The sequence below is a fragment of the Barbus barbus genome (assembly GCF_936440315.1).
Source record: "Barbus barbus genome assembly, chromosome: 10".
NCBI classification, from domain to species: domain Eukaryota; kingdom Metazoa; phylum Chordata; class Actinopteri; order Cypriniformes; family Cyprinidae; genus Barbus; species Barbus barbus.
This window is the reverse complement of record NC_136738.1, coordinates 20,183,576-20,206,518: the sequence shown is the minus strand read 5'-3', so window position 1 is coordinate 20,206,518 and position 22,943 is coordinate 20,183,576. Positions and strand designations below refer to the sequence as shown.

The following is a 22,943-nucleotide window of genomic DNA, read 5'->3' as shown; positions in this document are numbered from 1 at the left end:
GTCGTCTCTTTCTTCTTTATTTCAAAGAGAACAGCAGGATCAATCCTTTGTTTTTACACATTTATTTTTACACATATTGACTTTCAAATAATCATTTTTGCTTTCTCTTTATCTCAAGCCCATGATTATAATAGAGGGGAAAATAATAGGGCATGAGATAGATTGCATTTGATTAGTAAAAACAACTTTCTTAAGTTTTTGGACTTAAATCCTTATGCTTTCTGTATGAAATTGTGTGCGTAGTTCAACTTTTTTTTTTAATCATTGAGCTATTCAATATAGGTCAAATCTATGATCATTTCTGATTTGAGATCATCATACTGTATACTGCATGATGTCATTTCAAAACCACAACTAAAAGCAACAGAACATGCTTGATTTTTTTTTTCAATAGACATACAGAGGACTTATAATATTTATTTAATGAGCTTTATGTGCTTGGCACTTATTTACAGTCTTAAAAGCCTAAAACATTATTGCTCATTACTCAACACACTATTTAAATTCAACATACACTGGCCATATAATTGCTTAGCATTTAAATATATTCATTTACAAACACTCCAAAGCATATACCTTGTCTTCCTATGGTTTTTATCCAAACAACAATTTAAAACCTATGTGCTTTGCGTGCATTCACTATTGCTCAAATGTTATGTTCCACTCAGGATATGGTTAAGCCTTTTCCAAACCAACAGGCAAAGGTTTAGCATTTCAGTACAGATGGTCAGAACCGTACAGAGACCCTGTTATTACAGGAGGATTTTACTTTGCCATCATGAGACCCCTCATCTCTGAAAGAGTCAGTGAGCTTACAACATCGCATCACGACCCCATAACAAGCATCATATACTATCAACAACGAAAATGTAATACTGACAACACTTATTCGCTCACAGTTTTGAGGGCATTTTGTTCATGTTCTGGCTGATGTTTCTTGTTCTTGTGGGATATTTAAGGGACCATTATTGCTGTCATTATTGCACCAAATATGAATCCTCATCAGAATCCATTTTATAAAAATCAGAACTCAGTTGATTTACTTCAGTTTGCACATTGTTGAGATCGACAGGTCAGCAACAACAACAGTCAAGTTGGAAGGGCAATTTTTTAACTTGTATATCCATTCGTTTTGATGGCAAGTAACACTTCAACTCCATTTTAGTCTGCCGATTGATAAGGCATGTGTGTAAAAAGTCCACACTGAACTGCTGGTGTCATCAGTGTCACAATGGCAAACTGCTCACGCCAATGTGTCAGAAATTTTGAATAATAAACCTCCGAAAACCCAGTAACACTGAGCAAAAAAACTGCAGCAGCTGTTCCTGTTTGGTGTTTTGATCTGTTTTCGGTTTATTTTCAATGGCTTCAAACCATGTGCATGGACATCTGTGAAGAGGAGCCATACTGGCGGCCATCACAGCTGCCAGACCCCTGTTGGCTGCCGGCGGGGTTGCTGATCATGTGCATACTGTCCATGCCACTGTTGGACAGGTACTGACGTTCGGCAAACGCTCCAGCAGAGGAGGAGGAGCACAGTAAGCCACCCTGAGGTTTCTCCGGGCTGGCCGCCAGGCGCGGTGAGGCCGGGAAGTTGTATCCGTACAGGTTGTAGGGATTGTGAAGAGAAAAGGCGTTATATGTGCTCTGCTGCACATGATGATGGCTCCCAGAGAACATGTGGGCGGAGGAAGGGGAGGAGCTGGATGAAGCCGATGACCCAGAGGCGGAGCTCGCCCCTGCCTGCATGACGTACTGCAGTTGGGACGCGGGAAAGGAGGCCAGCTGACTTCCATATGCATCCATCTTGCCTCCGCCGCTGCCGTTACCAGCAGCCAATGAGGCGTGAGCCCCTCCCTGCATTCCGGCAGCGATGAGAGAGGAAGTCCTCTGAGGCAGGAAGGAATCGGAGCCCTGGGCAGAGGTTACAGCGCCTCCTGTGGTCTGGAGGCGGCCGTAGGAGCCGTCGGCCAGTCCTCCGTAGCCCTGCAGAGCGGCCATGTTGCTCCTGGCACATGCGGGGTACTCAGACAAGCCCAGGTTACACAGCTGGCTCTCCCTGCAGCCCACATTGAAGGTGTTGGGTGCCAGATGGAAAGTAGGAGGGGAGCAGGAAGGGGAGAGGAGGTGTGTCGCACCGGAGGGAGATGGAGTGCCAGTGCTGGAGGTAGTGGGAGAGGTGCCAGTGCTCCCTCCTGAAAAACAGAGTCAGCAAACATTCAGAAACATCCAAACCCCAAAGACACACTGTGGATACACGTTCCTATGCATGAAGAATAAGTGCACACACAAGAGGAGAACGGTGAGACAGAGCCAGCTCTGAAAACACACACACCGTCCAACAATCACACGAAGAGCGTATCTCTTATTTCATCCCGTGGACCACGAGCAGTCACCATGGCTCCTTAGGGACAGCATTTCATCTGGTTACAAGGGAGGCCTGTTCAAACCTGGCAACAAGTCCCACGAATTAACCCATAATGGAGCGCTCATCTCCATAGTGCTATTCTACATTCTCCAAAAGTTGCTGAGCTTTCCTAAAGGGATTGACTCATGCCTTTCCAATCCTGTATGATATTATTTCTTCTGTGAAACACAAAATAACATATTTTGAAATGTCAGTGGTTTTTTCTCCATACACTAAGTAAGTGAGGACCAATTGTGGACCCAACTGACTCTCACTGTATGGACAGAAACAATTCTTCAAAATATATTTTTTGGAACGACATGGGGGTGAGTGAATGATGACAGAATTTGAGGGGTTTTTCCCTTAAGGTCTAGAATTATTGGTCTGTAATAAAAGGTTTATAATTAAAATTGTTAACTGCTGGTCATTCTAAAAACTGACCTAACAGAATCCTAGGTTATTTCCAACACTTCTCAATCTAATACCCTGGGTGAGGAATTCAGATTTAAAAGAGAAAAGTCTGGGTAATATTATTTTATTTTAGTAATTTAATAAAGAAAATATATAAATGGCAATACTTATTCAGCACGGATGCATTAAATTGTGTTTAATAAAAAGTTCTGTTTAATCAAAGAATTCTGAAAAAGTATAATAGTTTCCACAAAAATATTAAACATCACAGCTGTTTAATAATAATAATAATAATAATGTAATAATAAGAAATGTTTCTTGAGCAGGAAAACAGCATTTTAGAATAATTTCTGAAGGATCTTGTGACACTGAAGACTGGAGTAATGACTACTGAAAATTCAGATTTGTCATTACAGGAAAAAATATATTTTAAAATATATTAAAATAAAAACATTTATTATATATTGTAATAATAATTATATTAATAATTAACAATATTACAGTTTTTATTTTGCTCAAATAAATCCTTCTTTCAAAAACAAAAAAAGTACTGACCCCAAACTTTTAAAAGAGTACATTTTTAAACCACGGGTTAACGCTGTTCTTTGCAGATTTTCAGTGTCAGTATGATTTATTGGAACACAGTATGCAGCCTGTTTAATAATGGCTTGTCTCGCTCTTGCATATCAGCTGGGCTTATACTGAGCACCGTTTGTATTCAATATACTTTTCATACCACGAGTATACGAATCAAATGTTCTCTTCTTCACTCAAAAACATTTTCCATCACTGTTTGACATTTTGATTTTGACCTCAACACTGAAACAAATACAGTTTATGAAAGTTTTTGTGCCTATTTAAAGTGCATAAATATTTAATAAGACAAGCACTGTTCAGTTGCTGGTTGTTTGTTGTGAAACAATTGGCCATTACATTCTAACACAGCTTCGTTTCACACTGTATACATTTGGCACCAAAATACGGGGTTACCTCTGTGTGAGACATTGGTTTTCCTGGTTTTGAAAGCAAGTATAAAGAGACAATAACCAGAGGTTACGCACAGTGTGAAAAGCCCATTACATGTCTTGTCAGCTACAACCATCCCAGGGATAATGTGACAAATGTTGAATGCAAATGTGGCTTGAGTTTCATAGCACGCATGTCTGGTCAATAGAGCACTGGCCGTCTTCTCTCAGTATGACAGGCAGCATTTGGGCATATGTTCATAGAGAGAAAAATTCACTGGCACATATGCACAGCGAATAAGTCAAACACTTGGAACTGAATGATAGTGGTGGGATATCTACCACATATTTCTTTATTAATGAGAAGTTGGCCAGCACTCAGTTTGTTGTTTTGAAAATCTAGTCTGCTCTGCAGCTCGGAATGGGAAAGAAACTAAATAATTCAGAACTCTCTTGGCTGAGGCTTAGGCCAGCTCCATATGCATTCGATAATACAGCTGAGTTCTGATTCACTTGACGTGGTTCTGTTCTGTTGGCTGAGGGAAAGGAGACCTCACGGTGATGTCATGTTTTCCCCCTGTTGTCAGGCTGGGGTGAGAGGCTTCAGTGGTGCTTTGAGAACAACTAATTACTCCAATAGATCTGCATGTAGTTCTTGAGGGTAGTCAGTTTGGGGCTGCGAGGGCAGGGGCGAAGGGAGAGAACACAATGTTTTGTCAGCCGTGCAAGAACTTTAATTAACATTTAATCTGTTTCGTGAAGTTTGTGACGACAAACAGATGTCAACTCAGACAAAATACCATGCTCACATTACTCTTACCTTATGACGGGGGGGAAAAAGTAGTTACATCAGCATTTGATCATCTGGGCCATAACATTATCTATGAGTAAGAGACTAAGCTATAGAGATGGTTTTAGCACAATCCACAAGAAGACTTTTACTTTTGAATGACTCAACCTGTCATAATTTATTCACCCTTATGCTGTTTCAAAACAAATGCAAAGTACCATAAAAGTGGTCTATACTTCTTGTGTGGTATATGAAATCATACGATCACGTTGTTTGAGGAACAGACTGAAATGTATGTAGTTATTCACTGATAATCTTTCCCAGAATATTGAATCAATGAGTTTAGCTTGAGAGCTGGATCAGCTGGATTAGTGAATGAATCATTCATTGCGTTTTCAAAAAGATCAGACTGAAAAAAAATTATTTAGCAAATAATGATATTACATTTTGAATATGTGAATTTAAATGTATATTTAATTCGTTAAATAATGATTTAATGAAATAATTTTTGCACACTTTCTCACATAAAGCTATAATGTGGTTTAATATTTGGGCAAACTACAGATCTGACAACCTCACTCTTGGACACAGAAACACAAGATTGTCCAACTTGTCCCACCCATTGCAGAGCTCCCTACAGGCTTAGAGTCATTCATAAATCCACTGAGGTATGTAATTATTGTGGCCACACAGTAACTTTAATGCATGTTAAAAACATCTCCGCATACCTTGCTGTTTCTGCATGTTCGTGAAGTCTTCAAACGTCAGCGTCCTCACTGGAGGTCTCCAGAAAGCATACGTCTCCATTATTGCCTCCAACCCAGTCCTGCACGAGGGACAGTGACAGAGAAAGCCGGAAGAAGAGACGTGAGATGGCAGAGAAAACAGGTGAGCCAGTCAGATTATGCACATGAGGCAGCGGCAAAAAGGGAGAACAAGAGAGGGGGAGTTTGAGGAAACTGGAGCCTGTAAAAAGGAGCAGTTTTTTTACTGTGCACATAAATCTGGGTGATGTTTCATCTGTGCTCTGTACATGGCTCCCCTTCCTGTGTGATTTACTCCTCTTTGCAGCGCTCCCTGCATCGGCCCTCGCCGCACAGCTTAAGTGGCAATAATTCTCTATTCCTTTCTGCTTGTTAGTGAGACGCTCTAATAACTCACTGATGCACTGGCTGAGACTGAATCCAAACACTGGTCACCAAATGAAAGACTTATATTTTCCTTTAATATAATACATCACTGATTGTGATTTACATTAAAATACTGATTTACAGCTTGGTTAAGCAAAACTGACTCCACCGATCATCAAAAGCTAACATTACAACTTAATCTGCGGTTTGTAAACTGAGATGAGAAGGATCCAGTGCATAAATGGAACTGTGGTTACTTTGTGCCTGATCAACTGTTTTATTGTATGAAAAAGTATTTTATTAGCATTAGTTTTATAAGGATATATGTGTGAGGGCAAGAATATTTTCTATATATATCTTACTCCTGAATAATCTTTTCATCTCTATTTTTCTGCAATGAAAATCTGACGCTAGTTCATAAATCAAGCGGTCTATTGTTTGAAAAATGAAAAAAGATGTCTCAAATATCTGTGGCGATAATACTCTCCAGATGCAAGCGTGCTTTCATGTGCTGAGGGTCTGTCTCAGACTTTCTCGTAGTATATGACTCGCATCTTATAGAGACAGAGCAATGAAGTGCATGGAAATACAGCAAGAGGGAAAGAAAGACGAGAGAAAGGGTGGGCGAGATTGAGGGAAAGGAGTTAAAAAAGCAAGAAAAGGAAAGAGAGGCATTTTTCTTTCCAATACCCTCAATCAGATAGCTTTATCACAGATCGACTACGCTTTTTTGGCAGCCGAACGAGAGAGTGATTTTAATGTAGCGGGACATGAGATTAGGAGGGATCTCCTGGGGTTCATATCCATATGAAAGGCCACTGCCGAGATATGTGTGTATTTGCGCACACAGCATGGACAATACGGAGCAAGGGTAAGATTTCCTGAAAATCTACCTGTTTCTTCCTGAGTCCCGGAATCCTTTGGCAAATGGGTTGCGGTCGATCTTTAGACGGGTAATCTGTTACAAGAGAAGAAGTCCAGAACAGACTCATTTAATAATATTTTGACATATTCAGACACTTTTATCATACCACTTTAATAATAAACATAACAAAATGCCTTTTTTCAATTTGTGAGTTTTGAAACTGATGCATATTATAGATTTATTTTGGGGCGCTCAATATATTAGTACCACATTGGTTTATTGGTATCTGTCAATTATTGGTATATATATATATATTATTTAAATGTGCATGATCATTTTCTCTATTTTTACATTTAGATTAGCTAATGCTCTTTCTGTTTTTGTGCTCTTAAATTAATCTTTAAAAATTACTAACGATTTATAAATTTACACTGCTAAAAGTGATTTTTGGCAAAAATCTAAATGAATTTCCATTTTTCATACTGAATGTTATACTGCTGTAATGTCTAAATTCACTTGTATAATATAAAACAATTGATTTTAGTTTTTAGTGTTTGTCATTTAGACAAAATGTAGTATAGAATTTTAATATCGACCATTTATCATTTATCAGCCATAACACAAAAATAATTAATCTGGAATTTTAGTGCATTCCTAGTTGCATATGAAAATATCCTATTCAGACACTTTCATATATTTTGACTCATTAACACCTGAACTATGTGCTGTACACTGACAGTCAGTAATGGACCTGTTGGTTCTGGTAGGCTGTGACCGTGGTGAAGACGGTCTCTGGGAAGCTGAACGTCTTTACTCCTTCTCCAGTAGGAACAGATTTGGTTGGAGAGAGCTCGCTGCTAAAGTCTTTCCGGATCACGTGGACACGGGGCTGATATTTGTGCATCGAGTGCAGGATGACCTAGAAATAAAGAAAGTCATATCATCAGCTACTCCGACGCAACCATAAGAGCACATTTCTGCAGCTGTATGGATTAAATGTCTGTGGCATGATGAAGCTGTGAATATCAAAGCCGCTTGGTCCAAAATGAGAACATGCTGTATCACAGTGTGTACACATGTTGATGAGATATGAATCAGGCCGACTCGAGGGTGAGTATCTCACACCGATGTGTTGGCGTCAGAGCACGGAGGCTGTAGCCTTCCCTCCGGCCCTTAGTCTGTTTCTAATTACTCCCAGTGTCAGTGTGCGTCTCCTGGGTCCACCGCAACCGAGGAGGTCAAGCAAGAGAAGAGAGGCCTTTGCAAAACAGCTTGATGACAGTAAATTTAATATTCCAGCTCCCCACTTCCTATCCAATCCAAATGCACAGCCCAGGAGAGCCCAGTGCTGCCCAAGGCCAGACAACACCAGCTCAATGAAGACTGACTGCAAAGAGGAAGTGTTCAAAGCCACACTGCTGTAATTCCACAGATCTGAGATATTCAGGATTCAGAACATTGTCTAGGGCCAAAAAAGAATTTTAAGGTGATATCTGAGCACAAAAAAAGGAACTTTATGAGTGCCAAAGTTACACTAAGTTGAACCACACAACTAACTAAAGCTGTTAAAGTATATACTGTATAAGTTTGACACACATACGATATTCAATTTACATATACATACATATTTAAAATGTGCTAAATCTGAAATTATATATATATATATAGATAGATAGATAGATAGATAGATAGATAGATAGATAGATAGATAGATAGATAGATAGATAGATAGATAGATAGATAGATAGATAGATAGATAGATAGATAGATAGATAGATAGATATCGTCTTTGCGATGAAACTGCAATCTAAATAATTTCTTGTCAGAAGGAAGAACGTGAGGTTTGTATATTCCATGACGGCGAGGTCCCACACAGGACGTTCCAGGGTTAACTTCAATTCCGGCCCTCGCTCGCCCTCCAGGCGAACAAAAAATAAAGTCTCTTTATTCTTCTGGTATAAGAAAAGTCCCCTCTCCTCTTCCTGAAAAACCACCAGCCTGCTGCAGTTGTAACACCCATATGTTATTACATTTGTCAGAATAGTCGAGTGATAGCATCAGTGACTCGAGCCAAAACAGCCCCATATGCAGAGGAGATGCCACTAGAGCAGAGAAGTTCACAGATGTGGCCTAAGGCAACTATTATACCCACACCAACCCTGCATCTAAAATACTGATACACTGTATCTCTCTGTAAAGAATCTGGAGCCTGTCATGTGCAATTATTCTATACTCTCTGCTGTCAGTTCAACAGCACTATTCCACTGGTCATGGGCTACTCTATACGGCTACAATTAAAAGTGAATAGTCACATTAATCAAACAATATCATTGCTCTGTTTCAGAGCAATACATTTTAAAACATTTGTTTAACACCGAGTAATTCTTTTCCATGCAATAAAAAATTAAGTTAGAATGTATTTGATCTATGTTTGTTGCACAAATGTAAAAATATTTAGTCAGAATTAAACATTATGTTGAGAATTTTTTTTAAATCAATTTACTTTTTTGTTGTTGTTGAACATTTGCTATTAAATGTGTAGGACATTCTTGCACACACAAAAAGTAATTTCAAATCAGGATTTAACCCATCCAACAAACAATACACCGTGACACTCAACAACCACATATTTAAAGAAAGAAACGCACTCAAGCTAAATTACGTGATTTATAACTTAATAGGGCAACTAATAACATAGTATTAACATGGAATTAGTATTTAGTGAGAATCATTCATGCAACAGTGGAAGATGGGAATTCGATATCACATGTACATCTGGTTGTGGTCAATGAAAATTAATAATGTAATCATAATTAGATGAGTAATTTCCATTTTACAAATTAAAATTAATTACATGCAATTAAATGAAGAATTATGTTACAATAGCTTAAAGACCCCAAGCAAAAATATTATACTACACTGCAAAACAATCACTTATCTGAGTGCACATCTATCTTAAAGACAAGCACTTAGTTTGAATAATATCTGCCAACTGGGTTTTGATAAGGCATATTTCAATATGTACATAATATCAATTATAATATATCAACTTATTAATTTTATTTTTACATTTTAAACACTGGGTTTTCTGGGACCCCAAAACAGTCAATCTCAAAACATGAGGAAACATTGAAAGAAAACATAAGGGCTAAGCCTTTAAAATCATACTGAGCTAATTAAGCACATTTTTCTTGTGGGTCTCATTATTCTGGACAGAGCTGGATGGATCACCCCATTTCTCACTGTCACTGAACAATACATAACCATGACGACCTAACAAAACGTGCTGGGGATAAGAGTGTCTTCTGATGGTCTGATAATAAAATCATCCCTGTGCACTCACTCTTGTAGTATGAGCCTCAGACCAGAGCCAGGCACAAGAAAGTCACACTCCAACAGTGACACAAAAACCAAAGTTTCGAAGACCATACTTGAAAACAATTCATATATGTTGGAAAAAAATGAATGTATTTCCAAACAATAACATGTACATACATTCCATATGTATTCAGCTGTTGTTCAGCACAGACGGGTATCAGTCAAGTACAATAAAATCCATCTTTTTCCAGTTTTGCCAGTTCTTCAGTGAATACACTGAATAATGATTTTCTTGCTTGAAAGAATATACAGATGTCTTTTGGGGAGATAGGGGGATTGTAATCTATCAACTAGTGTGTGTTATGAATACAGTGATGTGGAGAAGCAGGTGTATGCAACATCTCCTCACTCAAACGCATATATTTAATGAGCAAATATTGTATTTTTTGTAGTATAATGAGTTGGTGTCTATCACTTTATATTAGAAATCAAATATATAATCTGAGGTTGTAAGATTTTTAAGTATCTTATGCTCACCAAAGCTGCTTTTATTGAACAAATGTGAAATATTGTTAAAGTTTAAAATAATATATTATAAAATGTAATTTATTCCTGTGATTGCAAAGCTAAATTTTCACCAGTCATTACTCCAGTCTTCAGTGTCACATGATCCTTCAGAAATCATTCTAATATGCTGATTTGGTTCTCAAGAAACATTTCTTATTATTATCAGTGTTGAAAACAGTTGTGCTGCATGCTTAATATTTTTGTGGAAACCATGATACATATTTTTCACGATTGTTTGATGAATAGAAAGTTCAAAAGAACAACATTTATTTGAAATATAAATCCTATGTCTTTATGGTCACATTTAATCAATTAAGCAGTGAATAAAGTATTCATTTCTTTAAAAAAAAAATAATAATAATAAAATTGAGCTTTTGAACACTAGTGTATGTATATACAATGGCAACAGCATTGCATTGACTGTAATTAATTTGTATTTTGTATTTATTTATTTATAAAGCACTTTACAGGCTGCACAGTAACTCCAAAGTGCTGTACATCACAAACAGTTAAGATAGTATATATAAAAAAAGAAATAATTAAAATAAGACGACAACAATTAAGTGTGCACTCACATGGCCTTGATCATCCAGCTCGTTGTTGGTGAGTTTGAGTTTGTCAAAGCTGACCACTTGTCTCATCCAGGTGTCTCCTGAAGCGAGTGAATCCGGGTGGATGTAGACCCTGGGCGGCACTGGCGAATCCGCGTTTCCTGCCACCATCCACTTTGAGCTGTGATACACATACCTGCAAAAATGAGCATATAGTTGCCATGATGCTCTGTTCCTGTGGCCTATGAGTCAGTGTTGTTAACAATACCAAACATTACTCATGCACTCATAAATCCAACTTTTGATTGTTCAAAACACTTCTAACAGACCATACAAATTCAAGATAAACAAAATATCCTATTGAACCTTATTTTTTGGACTATTATAAAATACTAACCCATGCTAAAAGGTATGCAAAAGTATGTTTACATTAACATAATTAATGGAAAGCATTGAAAAGGTTCTGATACATGCGAGCATTCCTAAAGTGCTGTTTGCAGGGCATTTCCTCAGCTGACTGCCTGAGGCACAGCTGTATGTCTTTAGTTCTGGCCATGCGAACAGTTGAAAGTGCTTAACTGCGACGCCTCTGCCAAAGCCATCACCCAGCTCTCAAACATGAACGAAATTCTCATTTGGCCCCTTTTGTTATTGCTTGGCAGCATTTAACATCCTCCGTGTCTATCTTATTCTCTCCCAGAGCACCCCACTATTGCGGACATGAATGTGCTTGGCGTGCATGTGTGTTCATGCACATTAATCTGTTGATCTAGATAAAGGCCATATTTATCCGTACAAAATGTGTGCTTTAACAAAAACACTCACACGTTGTTCGTCCTTCGCACACATGCACATATATTGCCAGGCATTTTTGTAATTTCCTGTTTGGAGTCCTGTTTAGGGTTATGCTCCATGTAGCAGGGAAAGTGTTAAAGAAAAGGGAAACCGAAGACCAAAAAGGACTGGAAATTTGATTAGCCCTCTTTCATCTTTCATAAATCTGCCATCTGGCACTAGCACAATCAATAAAGATCCAACTTTATGTGACACCTTTTTGGACAGATGTTGGAGCGACTGCCCATTAGAGTCCAGCAATATTTTACACATGCACTACACTGTATGCAAAAGCATTTACATATATTTAGAAGAAGGAAAAAAAAGCAAAAATGGGGTTATTATAATTGTAAGGACCCTCCAGTCTAATACAGAAACTTTAATTTTTTAATTGGTTTTAATCTTATGCACACAACACAGCAGCATATAGACCATGTTATATATTGGGTTACTTTACTGACAGAGTAAGCGATACTCTGAAGTGTGGATCAGAGCATGAGCGCTGCATTTACATCGAGTTGAGTTTGCACCATGTGCGTTTATTTTGTGGAAAAAAAATAAGAGGAAAAAGACGGGCATGCCTGAAGTTGACAGCGGCATGGACAAAGAAAAACTAAGAGACAAACAGGGCAACACCTAAACGGAGAAAGGGTGAAAGGCAGCCAGTGCACACAGGATATTTATGAATAAATTAAGAGAGCGCCTGCAACAGAAATCTGAAAATCTGGGCCGCTCCATATTTTCCTACTTCTTCTCTCAAATATACGCCATACCAAATAGTCACATTAAAGAGCAAAGTAATTCAAGTAACACGTAAAGAAAGATTTAACAAGTCTTGTATAAACTCTATGTCCCTTGAAAAGGGCAGTGCGCCTAAGTAAAGTGAGTAAATTCCAATAAAGGCTGCGTTTCCAGACCCGAGCCCTTGAGACACATGAGGCATTCCAGTGACAGCTCTTTGCTCCGTTTGCAAAGCCTTGTGGTAAATTCCCCAGCCAGGAAGAAAATCCTATTTAATTTTACAAGATCTTTTGGCTTCTAAAATCCATGATATTTGGGGGCTCTAAATGGTGGTCTTCAAGGCCAATCCTGGAATGGCTGTGGTTTTATTTTCAGTAAATGCATACATTAATCTAAATATAATTGAACTGGAAGATTATTGCGCTGTCCACTTAAGTGTCACAATGTAATTAATACAGTAACATCCACAATGTTTATTGTGCTTATTTAAAAAAAAAAATAGGAAAATATGAGAAAATGTTGGGTTGCTGCATAAATTGTTGCAGACTTTTAAAGTTTTGAAAAACAGAAACACATTTTATTTAAATGTGTTGCACTGATGTATGACTAATGAAAAATATATCCTCCTTTTGCTTCTTATCCCCTGAAACAGAGTACAGATTTCAGCCGTTTCCAGTTCTGTTCTCAGATATCAGCATGTGGGACTAAAGCATAAACACAACTCAAATAGTTTCACTGAATCCAAACAAAAATCAGATGCATTTCTGGATTAATGGTGATTGTAGGAAGAAGATGAGCTAACCAATTCTGTTGATCATTAGGTCTTTATTAATAACTATTAAATAAAAATCAACTTAATTTGGGAACAAGTTTGTAACAAGGCTCATGTAATTATGGAAAGGACAAGTGCACTACTGCAGTCCGTACAAGCAGGCTTTAGCTGCATTCAAATAAAGCTTGTCTGTAAGCATGTGTGATGGAAAGTTGTCATGGTGAGAGCAAAATCACAGGGACACACTACACCGCCTTCAATGCTGATATGGCAGCTCTATCAGGGTTGCCGTCAGTGTTGCTTATTCATGTAAATCTCCCACCCCATTTCAAGAGGGATCAGCGTCCCAGTTTATAGACAAATTTCCAGTTCATTTGGTTATTTTCCTCCTGTCCTACTGCATGCTAACAGTGCTACACACTCTCTGGAGCAGTGCTTACCTGTATCTCTTGTTGTCCACTGGTACAATGTCCATGGCAATGTAATACTGCTGATGTGGATCCAGTCCCACGATTTTAACTCTCATAGCAGGGAACATTCTCCTGAAACAGAACAGATTGCAATTGCATGTTTAACTAACAAGTCTAATGATTGGCAAATATGGTAAGATGATCTAAAAATGGTAAAAATAATGATACACAAAATGTAAATAAGATGAATTAGATGAAGCCAATTAATTGAATCATATAAATAAGAATAGTGTGTTACAGTGATGTCTGTTATATTGAAAAATACATTAATTTTACACCAACAAAAGCATACAAAAAATAAATTAATTAATAAAATATAATAAAAAAAATATTTTTCAAACCATCTTTGAAAGTGTTGACCATTAGCAAATAGTAGAAGGACTCAGATACGTTTTGATCAATTAAAAAATATATCTATAAAATAGTTCAAACAAATTAAGTAAACTGAACAAAAGGGACATATTTCAAAACGTGACTCCTGTGTCTAACAAGACATTTTTGGCTAATTCCTCATTTTACACTTCAAAAGCAACTTCTTTGTCTTTTCATTTAAACATCATAAATCTCTTTGTTCATAATGAGAGAAAAGTGTCTGGTCGCTCACCCCACCCCATACACCTCGAAATTTATAGGGTTATTATTAGCAGGGGCATAAAATACACGCGGCTATTCATGCAGTCTTGCCTTAAAATCAGATTAATTATTATTTCAGGCTCTGTTTTTTACAAAACATACAAATGAAGAGCCTGTAACTTGTTAAATAGTTTGGACACGAGTTACTTTGATGAATGGTTCTGGAGAAAACAAAATTGTTTACTGCTCCAACGAAAAATTGCTACACTCGAGATTTATTGCAGCAGCATCGGAAGAAAGGGTCTATTGATGATGAAAACATCATGTCGTGCAGGCCCAAGCAATAGCTAATACAGTCGAATTTGAGTGAGATATTTTAATAGTTTTAACAAACCTTTCTAATGTTCATTTTATAATTCAGATTTACATTTTTTAAGAAATAAAAATAGTTTGTTGTTGCTTTTTATTTTTGTGTTTGTATATTCTATATTCTCTGTAAACTGAGGGGGGTAAATAACAAGTTTTGTAGAGAGATGTTTTTTAAGCCACTTCAATAATTCTTCACGGCTCATTTAACGAGGTTCTTTTTTTCTTGTCTAAGCCACAACATGGACTTCTATTAATAATCTCTACTTTACAGCCATCCAGTGCAATCAGGAAGTATTAAGTACAAGTTCACCCTGTGTTTTAAGACAAGGAATTACACCAATAAATGGAGACATGTTTTCATGTCGGTTTGATCGTAAAGTGTAAAAATGGCACGGAAATACCTGGCAATCCCGCCGAGAAAGAAAGGGGCGAAAGGTCTTACTGTGAACTGTGTAGGTTAAGTTATATGCTCAGTTTGGGCTGTAATTGACGCCCAAAAGAGCAAGAAAACGAAAAGCATATTTCAAATGTATTAATTAGAAACAGTTGTTGTTGTTGTCCTGTTATAAGGCTAAGTAGCAGAATAGCCCTACCGTTGTTCGCCATGTAAATAGGTTGTGGTTTGTGTTTAGGAACTTCTTCCCAATGTAACACATTAGCGCCCACAAAACAGATTTTCATGTTTTCAGTCCCCGTGCGCAGCCACATCCCTTTGCCAAACAAATGCTACCTTGAGATTATTTGCGCGTCAAAAAGAAAAAAAGAGATTAACATAAACAAGATAAACAAAAGTTTTACATAAGTAAAATAGGCTTAACTAGAATTTCAATGTAACATTTGTATAATCTTTGTTGGTTTAATCAATTTGTGAAAAAGTAACTGAAAAATACGTAAACAGGCTACGTTTTCTTGTTTTTTTAGACGTGATGTAAACATCAAGCAAAAAAAAAAAAAAAAATAGACCTAAAAAAATATTCCTTGCACATTTATCGGAGTGAACATAGAAAATGTCTGTTAATATTTAAACAAACAAAAAAATTCTTCAAATATGTTTTTAAGGTTAAAAATTGTAAATATCGTTAATTTTGTGTCATGAATATCACAATCAGACTTATAAAAAGTAAAAATACGTGGTTTACAACAATAATAATAATAGGCTAATACACTTAATGACCTTGACCCAGACGTTCTTTTTGTTTCACGGTTTTCATTTGACTCATAACAAACAAAACAAAAATGGCTTCAAGCTTGTTGTTTATGTCACACTCATTTAAATCTGAATATTCATCACATTTTTGTGTGATTGACTGCATATTATTATTAAAATAAATATTAATAAAATATTATGCAATATACTTATGCCATTTTCAATAATTTCAGCCGTTTAGACATTTACTGTATTACAAACCTTAAATTCAGAATCCAAAAACTTTTTAAAAATCCATTCCACACGATTATATATGTTTGTTTAAATTTGGTTAAATAGCTACTACCTATAGCCTACCAGAGACATGAATAATTTTTTTTTTAATATGCTGCCACTGTCTGATCCAAAATGTCGAACAAGTAGATTTTTTCAATTTCATAAAAGGTTTACCTTCCTGCCTTTGTGATGATCATTTCTGTGCCAATTTCGTGAAAGCGTTTCCACAGGTCAGCGCACTGCAGCTCCACCTGGATCTCCTCCATGGAGGCTGAGGGTGAGGGGTCGCAGGCGGTGGGGGTCAGGTCCGCCGGGGAGCCGAAGGAGCACGACGTCCTCTCCGCCAGACCCTCGCCGTCGGAGCCCGGGCTGGCCTCTGAATCTACAACGAATAAATAAAATCATTATAATCGCCGGCAGCACGAAGGAGACCTCGGGAGGCCTGCTGACAATATTGAGCGGTAGAACCAGATCACCTGCAGCCGTAAAGGATAACGACTTGGATTCGCTCAGACCATCATGATTGCGGCCTTTGAATGTTAAATTAAACAATTCAGCAAAATAAATAAAAGTGGAAAATCTGATTCAGCACCTTGGCTCTAGAATATTTCTTAGTGTTTTCTGAAAATACATGGCGTGTGATGATTTTGGACAAGCGCTGGGTTAACAGACTAATGACATTTTCCCCAACTGACGATAAATTGGCTGAAAAGTAGCCTAATCACCAAAAATAAAATTCACAGAACGAATAGAAGATTCTAGATAGAAGCCTAGTTTATGTATAGCCTAAACGAAATTGTCAATAAAAACTATTCGTAATAAAAAGTTATTTCGAAGATCTTTTTGATCTTTATGCACTCATTCTTGGTGTTTTCCATGTCTTGGGGGAAAGGTAGCTGAATATCATGTAGAAAAAAACAACCCTTTAAAGTTAATTAACTAATTTTTGTCTAACGTCTTAAAATAATTATCATTAGAACTTCCACATCAAACTCATTTGATTTACCATGTTTAGGCATAAGGTGGTATATAGGCATGTTGTAGCCTATATAATAAGATTATATAATAAGATTAAAGACTAAAGTAAAGCTATGTGAGGCCCTACCGTTGTACTGTGGTTTAATTATCTACAGATTTTTTTTATTCAGGTGTCTACAGAATCTACAAAGGTTATTGAAATGAGCCGGATTGTTTTGGCGGTGTCATGCAAATGATGCTGTGCAGCCATAAACTGCAGAGACTGGCCAGCAGCCCTGGCCAAAGCACCAGCACCCCGCGCACAGAACCCTCTGAGACCCTATAGAGCCCGAGTCAGACTTTGCATCAACCTCGTGAGAGATTCAGTCAGGGTAATTACAGTAATGAAGCTCATCGTCTCTTTCACGCGATCAGGCATGTCCTCAACACCATCCAAATCCGTCTATGTGCCGTCGTTTCTGAGCTGCTGTCATTGAGCCATTCCGCAAGCCATACCCTCTGCCAGAGTTACTACTTACCACATAACACAACAAACTGCAGACTACCAGCGTCAGCTGAACACTACAAACTATAACTGATCATTTCACAAGAGAGGGACAAATATAAAAACATCACCTTTAACATGCAATGCTGACTAACAACTGTCCTGGAGTTCATTTAGGTTACTCCGAACAAACTTGTTCTGTAATTTATGACTGAAAAGTGAATGCGTAAAAATGAAATCTGTGTCAATCTTGTGTCTCTGAGTTCATGCAATGGCGCAAATACAAACACATATTTTGTAGGCTGTTATAGCCTACTAATAATAGCAGATTAATATTTCTTCTGCCCGTTACTACAGCACACTGCTTTCATATCAACAAATTAATTTCGCCATATAGAGCTTGAATTAGTTGTGAATGACCTATTTTTTTCTTGGGACAGAGGCGAACTAAGCATGAAATTGCAGCGTAACCCAATCCACCAGGAACAGAACCACCTGTTTCCGCTGGACTTCATTCAGTCTCATGTAAGAGGGAGTAATAAAAATAAAGATTAAGACTCCTTTTAAATGTACACATCTGTCGTCTTTCATTTTGACTCTGTCTCTCTGGGATTTATGCAAGCGAGGGGTAAAAACATGATGGTTTAAATGACACCGAAAACTACAAAACGCTAATGAGGGCAGACTTTAGAAGTAGCCTATTTACTAAATGTTTATTGGAGAATTTGAAGGCGTCATTAAGTATGAACAAATACAGAACTCAAATCATAGTTTTACTGATGTATTTTCATTAAACATCATAGACCTTTTACTATTAATATTTGGTTTGTGTCACACATAAAACACTGTCCACGTTTTATCTAAAGTATGATTCATTAAAGTAAAGAGCGCATTATTTAATGTTTATTTATTCCAAAATGTCTAAACTCATATTACATTAAACTGTCAGTGATGTCCTGAATAATGCCTATAGCTATATAAAATATGATGTAAAAAATACGGATTATAGGTAATTAGAGGATGGATATCAAGCCTAAAATCAAGGCCGGCAGAAATTACATTTTAAAGGGGAAAAATTTGTCTTAATTTTATTTCTAATTTATAACGTTTAACGATTTACAATTAAAAACATAAAAGCCTGCTGTTGATTCGCTCCTTACCAGCTTCGCCGACGTCTAGGAGACTTTGAAATGCATTTAAAAATAAATAAATAAATAACGTTTAGGCTAGTTAAATATTGTTCTCTATAATTTAATCAAGATGGGGATCTACGTAGAACTCTAGCTGCTGTTGTTCAAAGACGTAAAAATGTTTGCATCTGTGCTCACCCAAAGGGAAGCAGAAACTGACTCAAATACAGAATCGAGTCATCCGTGTCTGAAGATTTCAACCTCTGATAGATCAGAAGTGTATCTGTATGCATGCGCGTGGGACAAGATAACAATATTAACTTAAATTATTTAGATTATATTAAATTATTGTGCCGCTTAATTAAATGACACAATCCAATGTTGTCCTTTTTCGTGTCGTGTAGCAAAAAATATGTTCTATTCTACTCTAGCCTATATATGGACTCACTGTTTGGCCAACTAAGAACATGAGCATTGCGCAGTTACGTTAAAAGGCTTTGTTAACTAATTCAAATATTTTATTTCAAATGTATCCATGACCTGGATTTACCATCCAAACCTGTAAGTGTCATTACAGAATAGCTACCTAAAGGTCTACGGTTATTAGGCCTACTAATAAGTTAACGCAAAATTTGGGATTCCCGTATAATTTGCACCAATTGTTTACAGTTTGACATGAAAAAAATTACGTTTCATTATTTCTGCTGTTATTGTTGGTTTAGAACGAATACAATGCGTTATCTGTGCACACGGAGGCCTACTGTGACCTGTTGGACCAAAATGTGCAATCTCATAGAAATCAAATCAAATTCTTAAAAAGTAACCTACTGAACGCTGTCTGACGGTTGTCCTTTCTGAAAAATAAAATTAAATGTTTTGTTATAAGGATAGGCCTACTCACCTGTCGGAATTTTCGTCCTCTTCTGAAAAATGCTGCTCTTTGGTTCAGAATTGCCGAACTAACTTCTGTCTATCTGTGCTCACCATTAATTTTAAAATGAGACGAATAGTCATATTTTAAATCCAACGTCAATAGAGGGCTATATCAGAATAGGTACAGAATGATCAGTCAGCAGCATGTTGTGTGGGACTTAATGGTCTGCCTAATGGCAAATGCTTCTGAAGCGAGACTAATGAAGTGATGACTAACATTGCAACAGTTGAACTACAGCGATGAAACCAAGAAACACACACACACACACACACACACACACACACACACTGACATGTGCGTGAGCGCCTGCAAGCCTGAACTCACAAGAGCGCTTATCTTTTTAGGCGATCTGGAGACGGGCATAACAGGCACAAACTGACATCTACAGGGAATAGTTTAAGGCATACTCTTCTTTTGACCTAATAAAACACAAGAGCAAGATTTGACAGTGGATTACCCGAAATTTAACGAACCGCTAAATTTTAATTAATAGTAGTTGGAATTAAAACACCGATCCTTTTCTTGATGAACAAATCACGAGTTACAAATGTTCTATTGTAGAATGCAATTTTGTACTTTTGAATAATGAAAGCTGTGGTATTCCAACACTAGCCTATTTGCCGGTCATGAATTATTGTACTTGAAGACTTTCTTTTGGATTTGTCTAAAAAAAATAGGACTTTAAATTAAATTTCACTGACATAGAAATAACACCATCTTTAACTAGTTTGTGCAAAGTAATTTAACAATAAAAAAAGTTGTTCGGTATTATTTATAATATTGCTTTACTGAATTAAAGTGACATTTGGGCTCACACAGGCCTATAGCCTAATTGAAACATTTTATTCCAGAGCAAAACGTTAGTCTGCAGATGCGGTCAAATGTTATATGGGATGTTAACTGAGTGCACTGCAGTTCAGTTTGCCATGTAACCACGCACTAACCCGGATCGATATCCAGACAATTAGCAGGATCCTCGCCGTCTCCCAATTGTCCGTTGCTCGCGAGACTCTCCATAGACAGCTCCAGTTCCTTTTCTTCCCAGCCCCGGAGCTTCCGCTTCTTGTTTGTCCCGATCAGGGCTTCTACCGAAAAGGCGTGCGCTCGCGAACTCAGAGCAGCAGCGGATCGTCTCCTGTCACTCATCTCTCCCAATGCAAATCCAGCGGAGGCTAAATAGAAACTCCGTCCAGGCGGCAGGCGCAGGAATGCCGCACGCGCAAAATGTTTATAACTGGTGGATTTAGGTCTCCGGTGACGACGGTAATCCAAACCCAAGTCTAATTTATGCCCTTTAAAGGCTTAAAAATAAAAGAACCCATTCCCAACGAAGAAACTTGGGCTCAATACCTTGTCCGAGAAGATAGTTCGTTAATATATCTCGCTGTTTTGAGGCTCCGTCCAACTTCTCCACGTCTCTTTTTCTGTCGCTGAGTCCTCTCTGATTGATGTTCACTTCTGGATAACTTTTTTCGAAGCGTTAGGGGCAACCCTCTCAGTGTTTGTCAAGTTCAGCACGACCAATAGGAAACGCAGGAAGGGAAAGAGCCAAAATATGTCGTCCAATGGAAGAAGAGGGAAATACCAAGCACGGTTTAGAAACTCTAAGCTAGAATTTGGAGATGGCCATTTTACAGTGAATTAACCTCAGTTGATTTAACAAGCAGATAAAGTTGCTATGTTCTGAAAACATTTGGTTGTGTGCCTTTGGCGAAAAATCAATCCGCTTTTAGTTGGTATCATTAGCTACCCGATAAATAATTTTTAACAATATTTCACTAACAATGTTAAGTTTTTGTCATTCGTCACAGTGGGTCATTGTAAAATTAAGCAACCAATTTGACCTTTAAAATTGCTGCTTAACCATTTGCACGCATACAATTTCTATTTTTCTTTTTTTTTTTTTTTCGTAAATGACATGTCTGGTTAAACTTGATTGCGTTTTCCGTTTTGGCTAAAGCATATTTTGATTAATATTAAACTTGATTACCACAAGAAAGCTACACCTACTGGTCTAAGACTTTAGGTGCTTTTCATATAACTTTCCCTTAAAGATTTCTTGTACTCCACAAAACTGAATCCGTTTTTATGAATAGCCTACAGATTGCCTCTGCATAATAAAATATCATCACCTTGTGTAGCCTATATGTTAAGCACCAATAGCCTACTTTCACTGTTAACCAAATGTTAAATTTCACTGTAATCAATTACTGAAAAGAAGTGAGTGCATGTGAAGGCTTTCAATGTAATTTGCAGAGATGGAATACTGTTGTAATTAAGCTTCATATAAAAGTGTCAAGAGCATATTAACACGAGTTCTGTTGGCTCCCGGAATCTGTTGTTGGTTCACATTGGAATGAAATTGGAAAACTGAAGTTTTCTTATCGTAGTGTAATATAATAATGTAAAAGTAATAGGATAAATGGCACGTTAACGTGAGAATCTTTATTTACAAAATATTAAATAGCTAGGGCATTAAAATCAATGCTAATTGTTTGATGCTTTTTAATCAAGATGGTTACCAAGCAATTAACAACATATTGCTATATTGATATTAAATATTAGGGTAGGCCTACTAAAACTGGTAAGTGCTCAAACAATGACTATGCTAAATTGATTAATATTTAGCTTATTTATAATGTTTTGCTCATCGTGTAGAACAAAATAAAGAACATTAAAGTTTAATTCCCGGCAAACAGCAAAATAATAAAACAATAAAATAACGACAAAATAATAAACTGTGAAGCCGATTGAATAAAGCATTAGAAACAAGTCAATAAATATTTAATAACGTTAATAATTATTTAAAAATATGATTTCAAAGTAAAACACGAAAAACGTCTATGTACAGAGAAATTATAAAGCAATTTAGAAGAAATGTACTATAAAGAAACGTACAAAAAGACTTTCAATGTTTAGGCTTTGATTCCTTAGGGCGAGTGGCTGATGTAGCCTAATAAAAAGCAGAAATACATAGTGGAGCCTCCCTCTATTAAAGTAGAATATAAACCCTGTTTGAGGTTTTTCCTGTAAGTGATTTAGATATTTATCTTTTATTACGTCAATCATTTTAATTTAATGCATTTATTTTATTTATCAAATTTGTTGAACTGGATATGAAGCGCATATAATTTAGGCAACTAATGAGCTGATTTACTCTGCAGCTTACTGAAGTTTAACCCGTTTTATCGGTGAAATCCTGATTTCCATTCGAAACGTAGCCTATACTCA

The 22,943-nt window shown here is 37.0% G+C and overlaps 1 protein-coding gene across 1 annotated transcript; it reads right to left on the bottom strand.

The window, feature by feature from the left end:
* Positions 1 to 21,191, bottom strand: LOC306875765 (T-box transcription factor TBX15-like). The gene is made up of 8 exons (XM_079426489.1): positions 20,657 to 21,191; positions 16,361 to 16,568; positions 13,792 to 13,893; positions 11,029 to 11,200; positions 7,320 to 7,487; positions 6,597 to 6,661; positions 5,302 to 5,399; positions 1 to 2,195 (listed from the first exon to the last, which is right to left on the bottom strand). Exons 1-8 carry the CDS (start codon positions 20,856 to 20,858, stop codon positions 1,369 to 1,371), a joined length of 1,842 nt encoding a protein of 613 aa, XP_079282615.1. The 5' UTR covers positions 20,859 to 21,191; the 3' UTR covers positions 1 to 1,368.
* Positions 21,192 to 22,943: the final 1,752 nt, after the last annotated feature.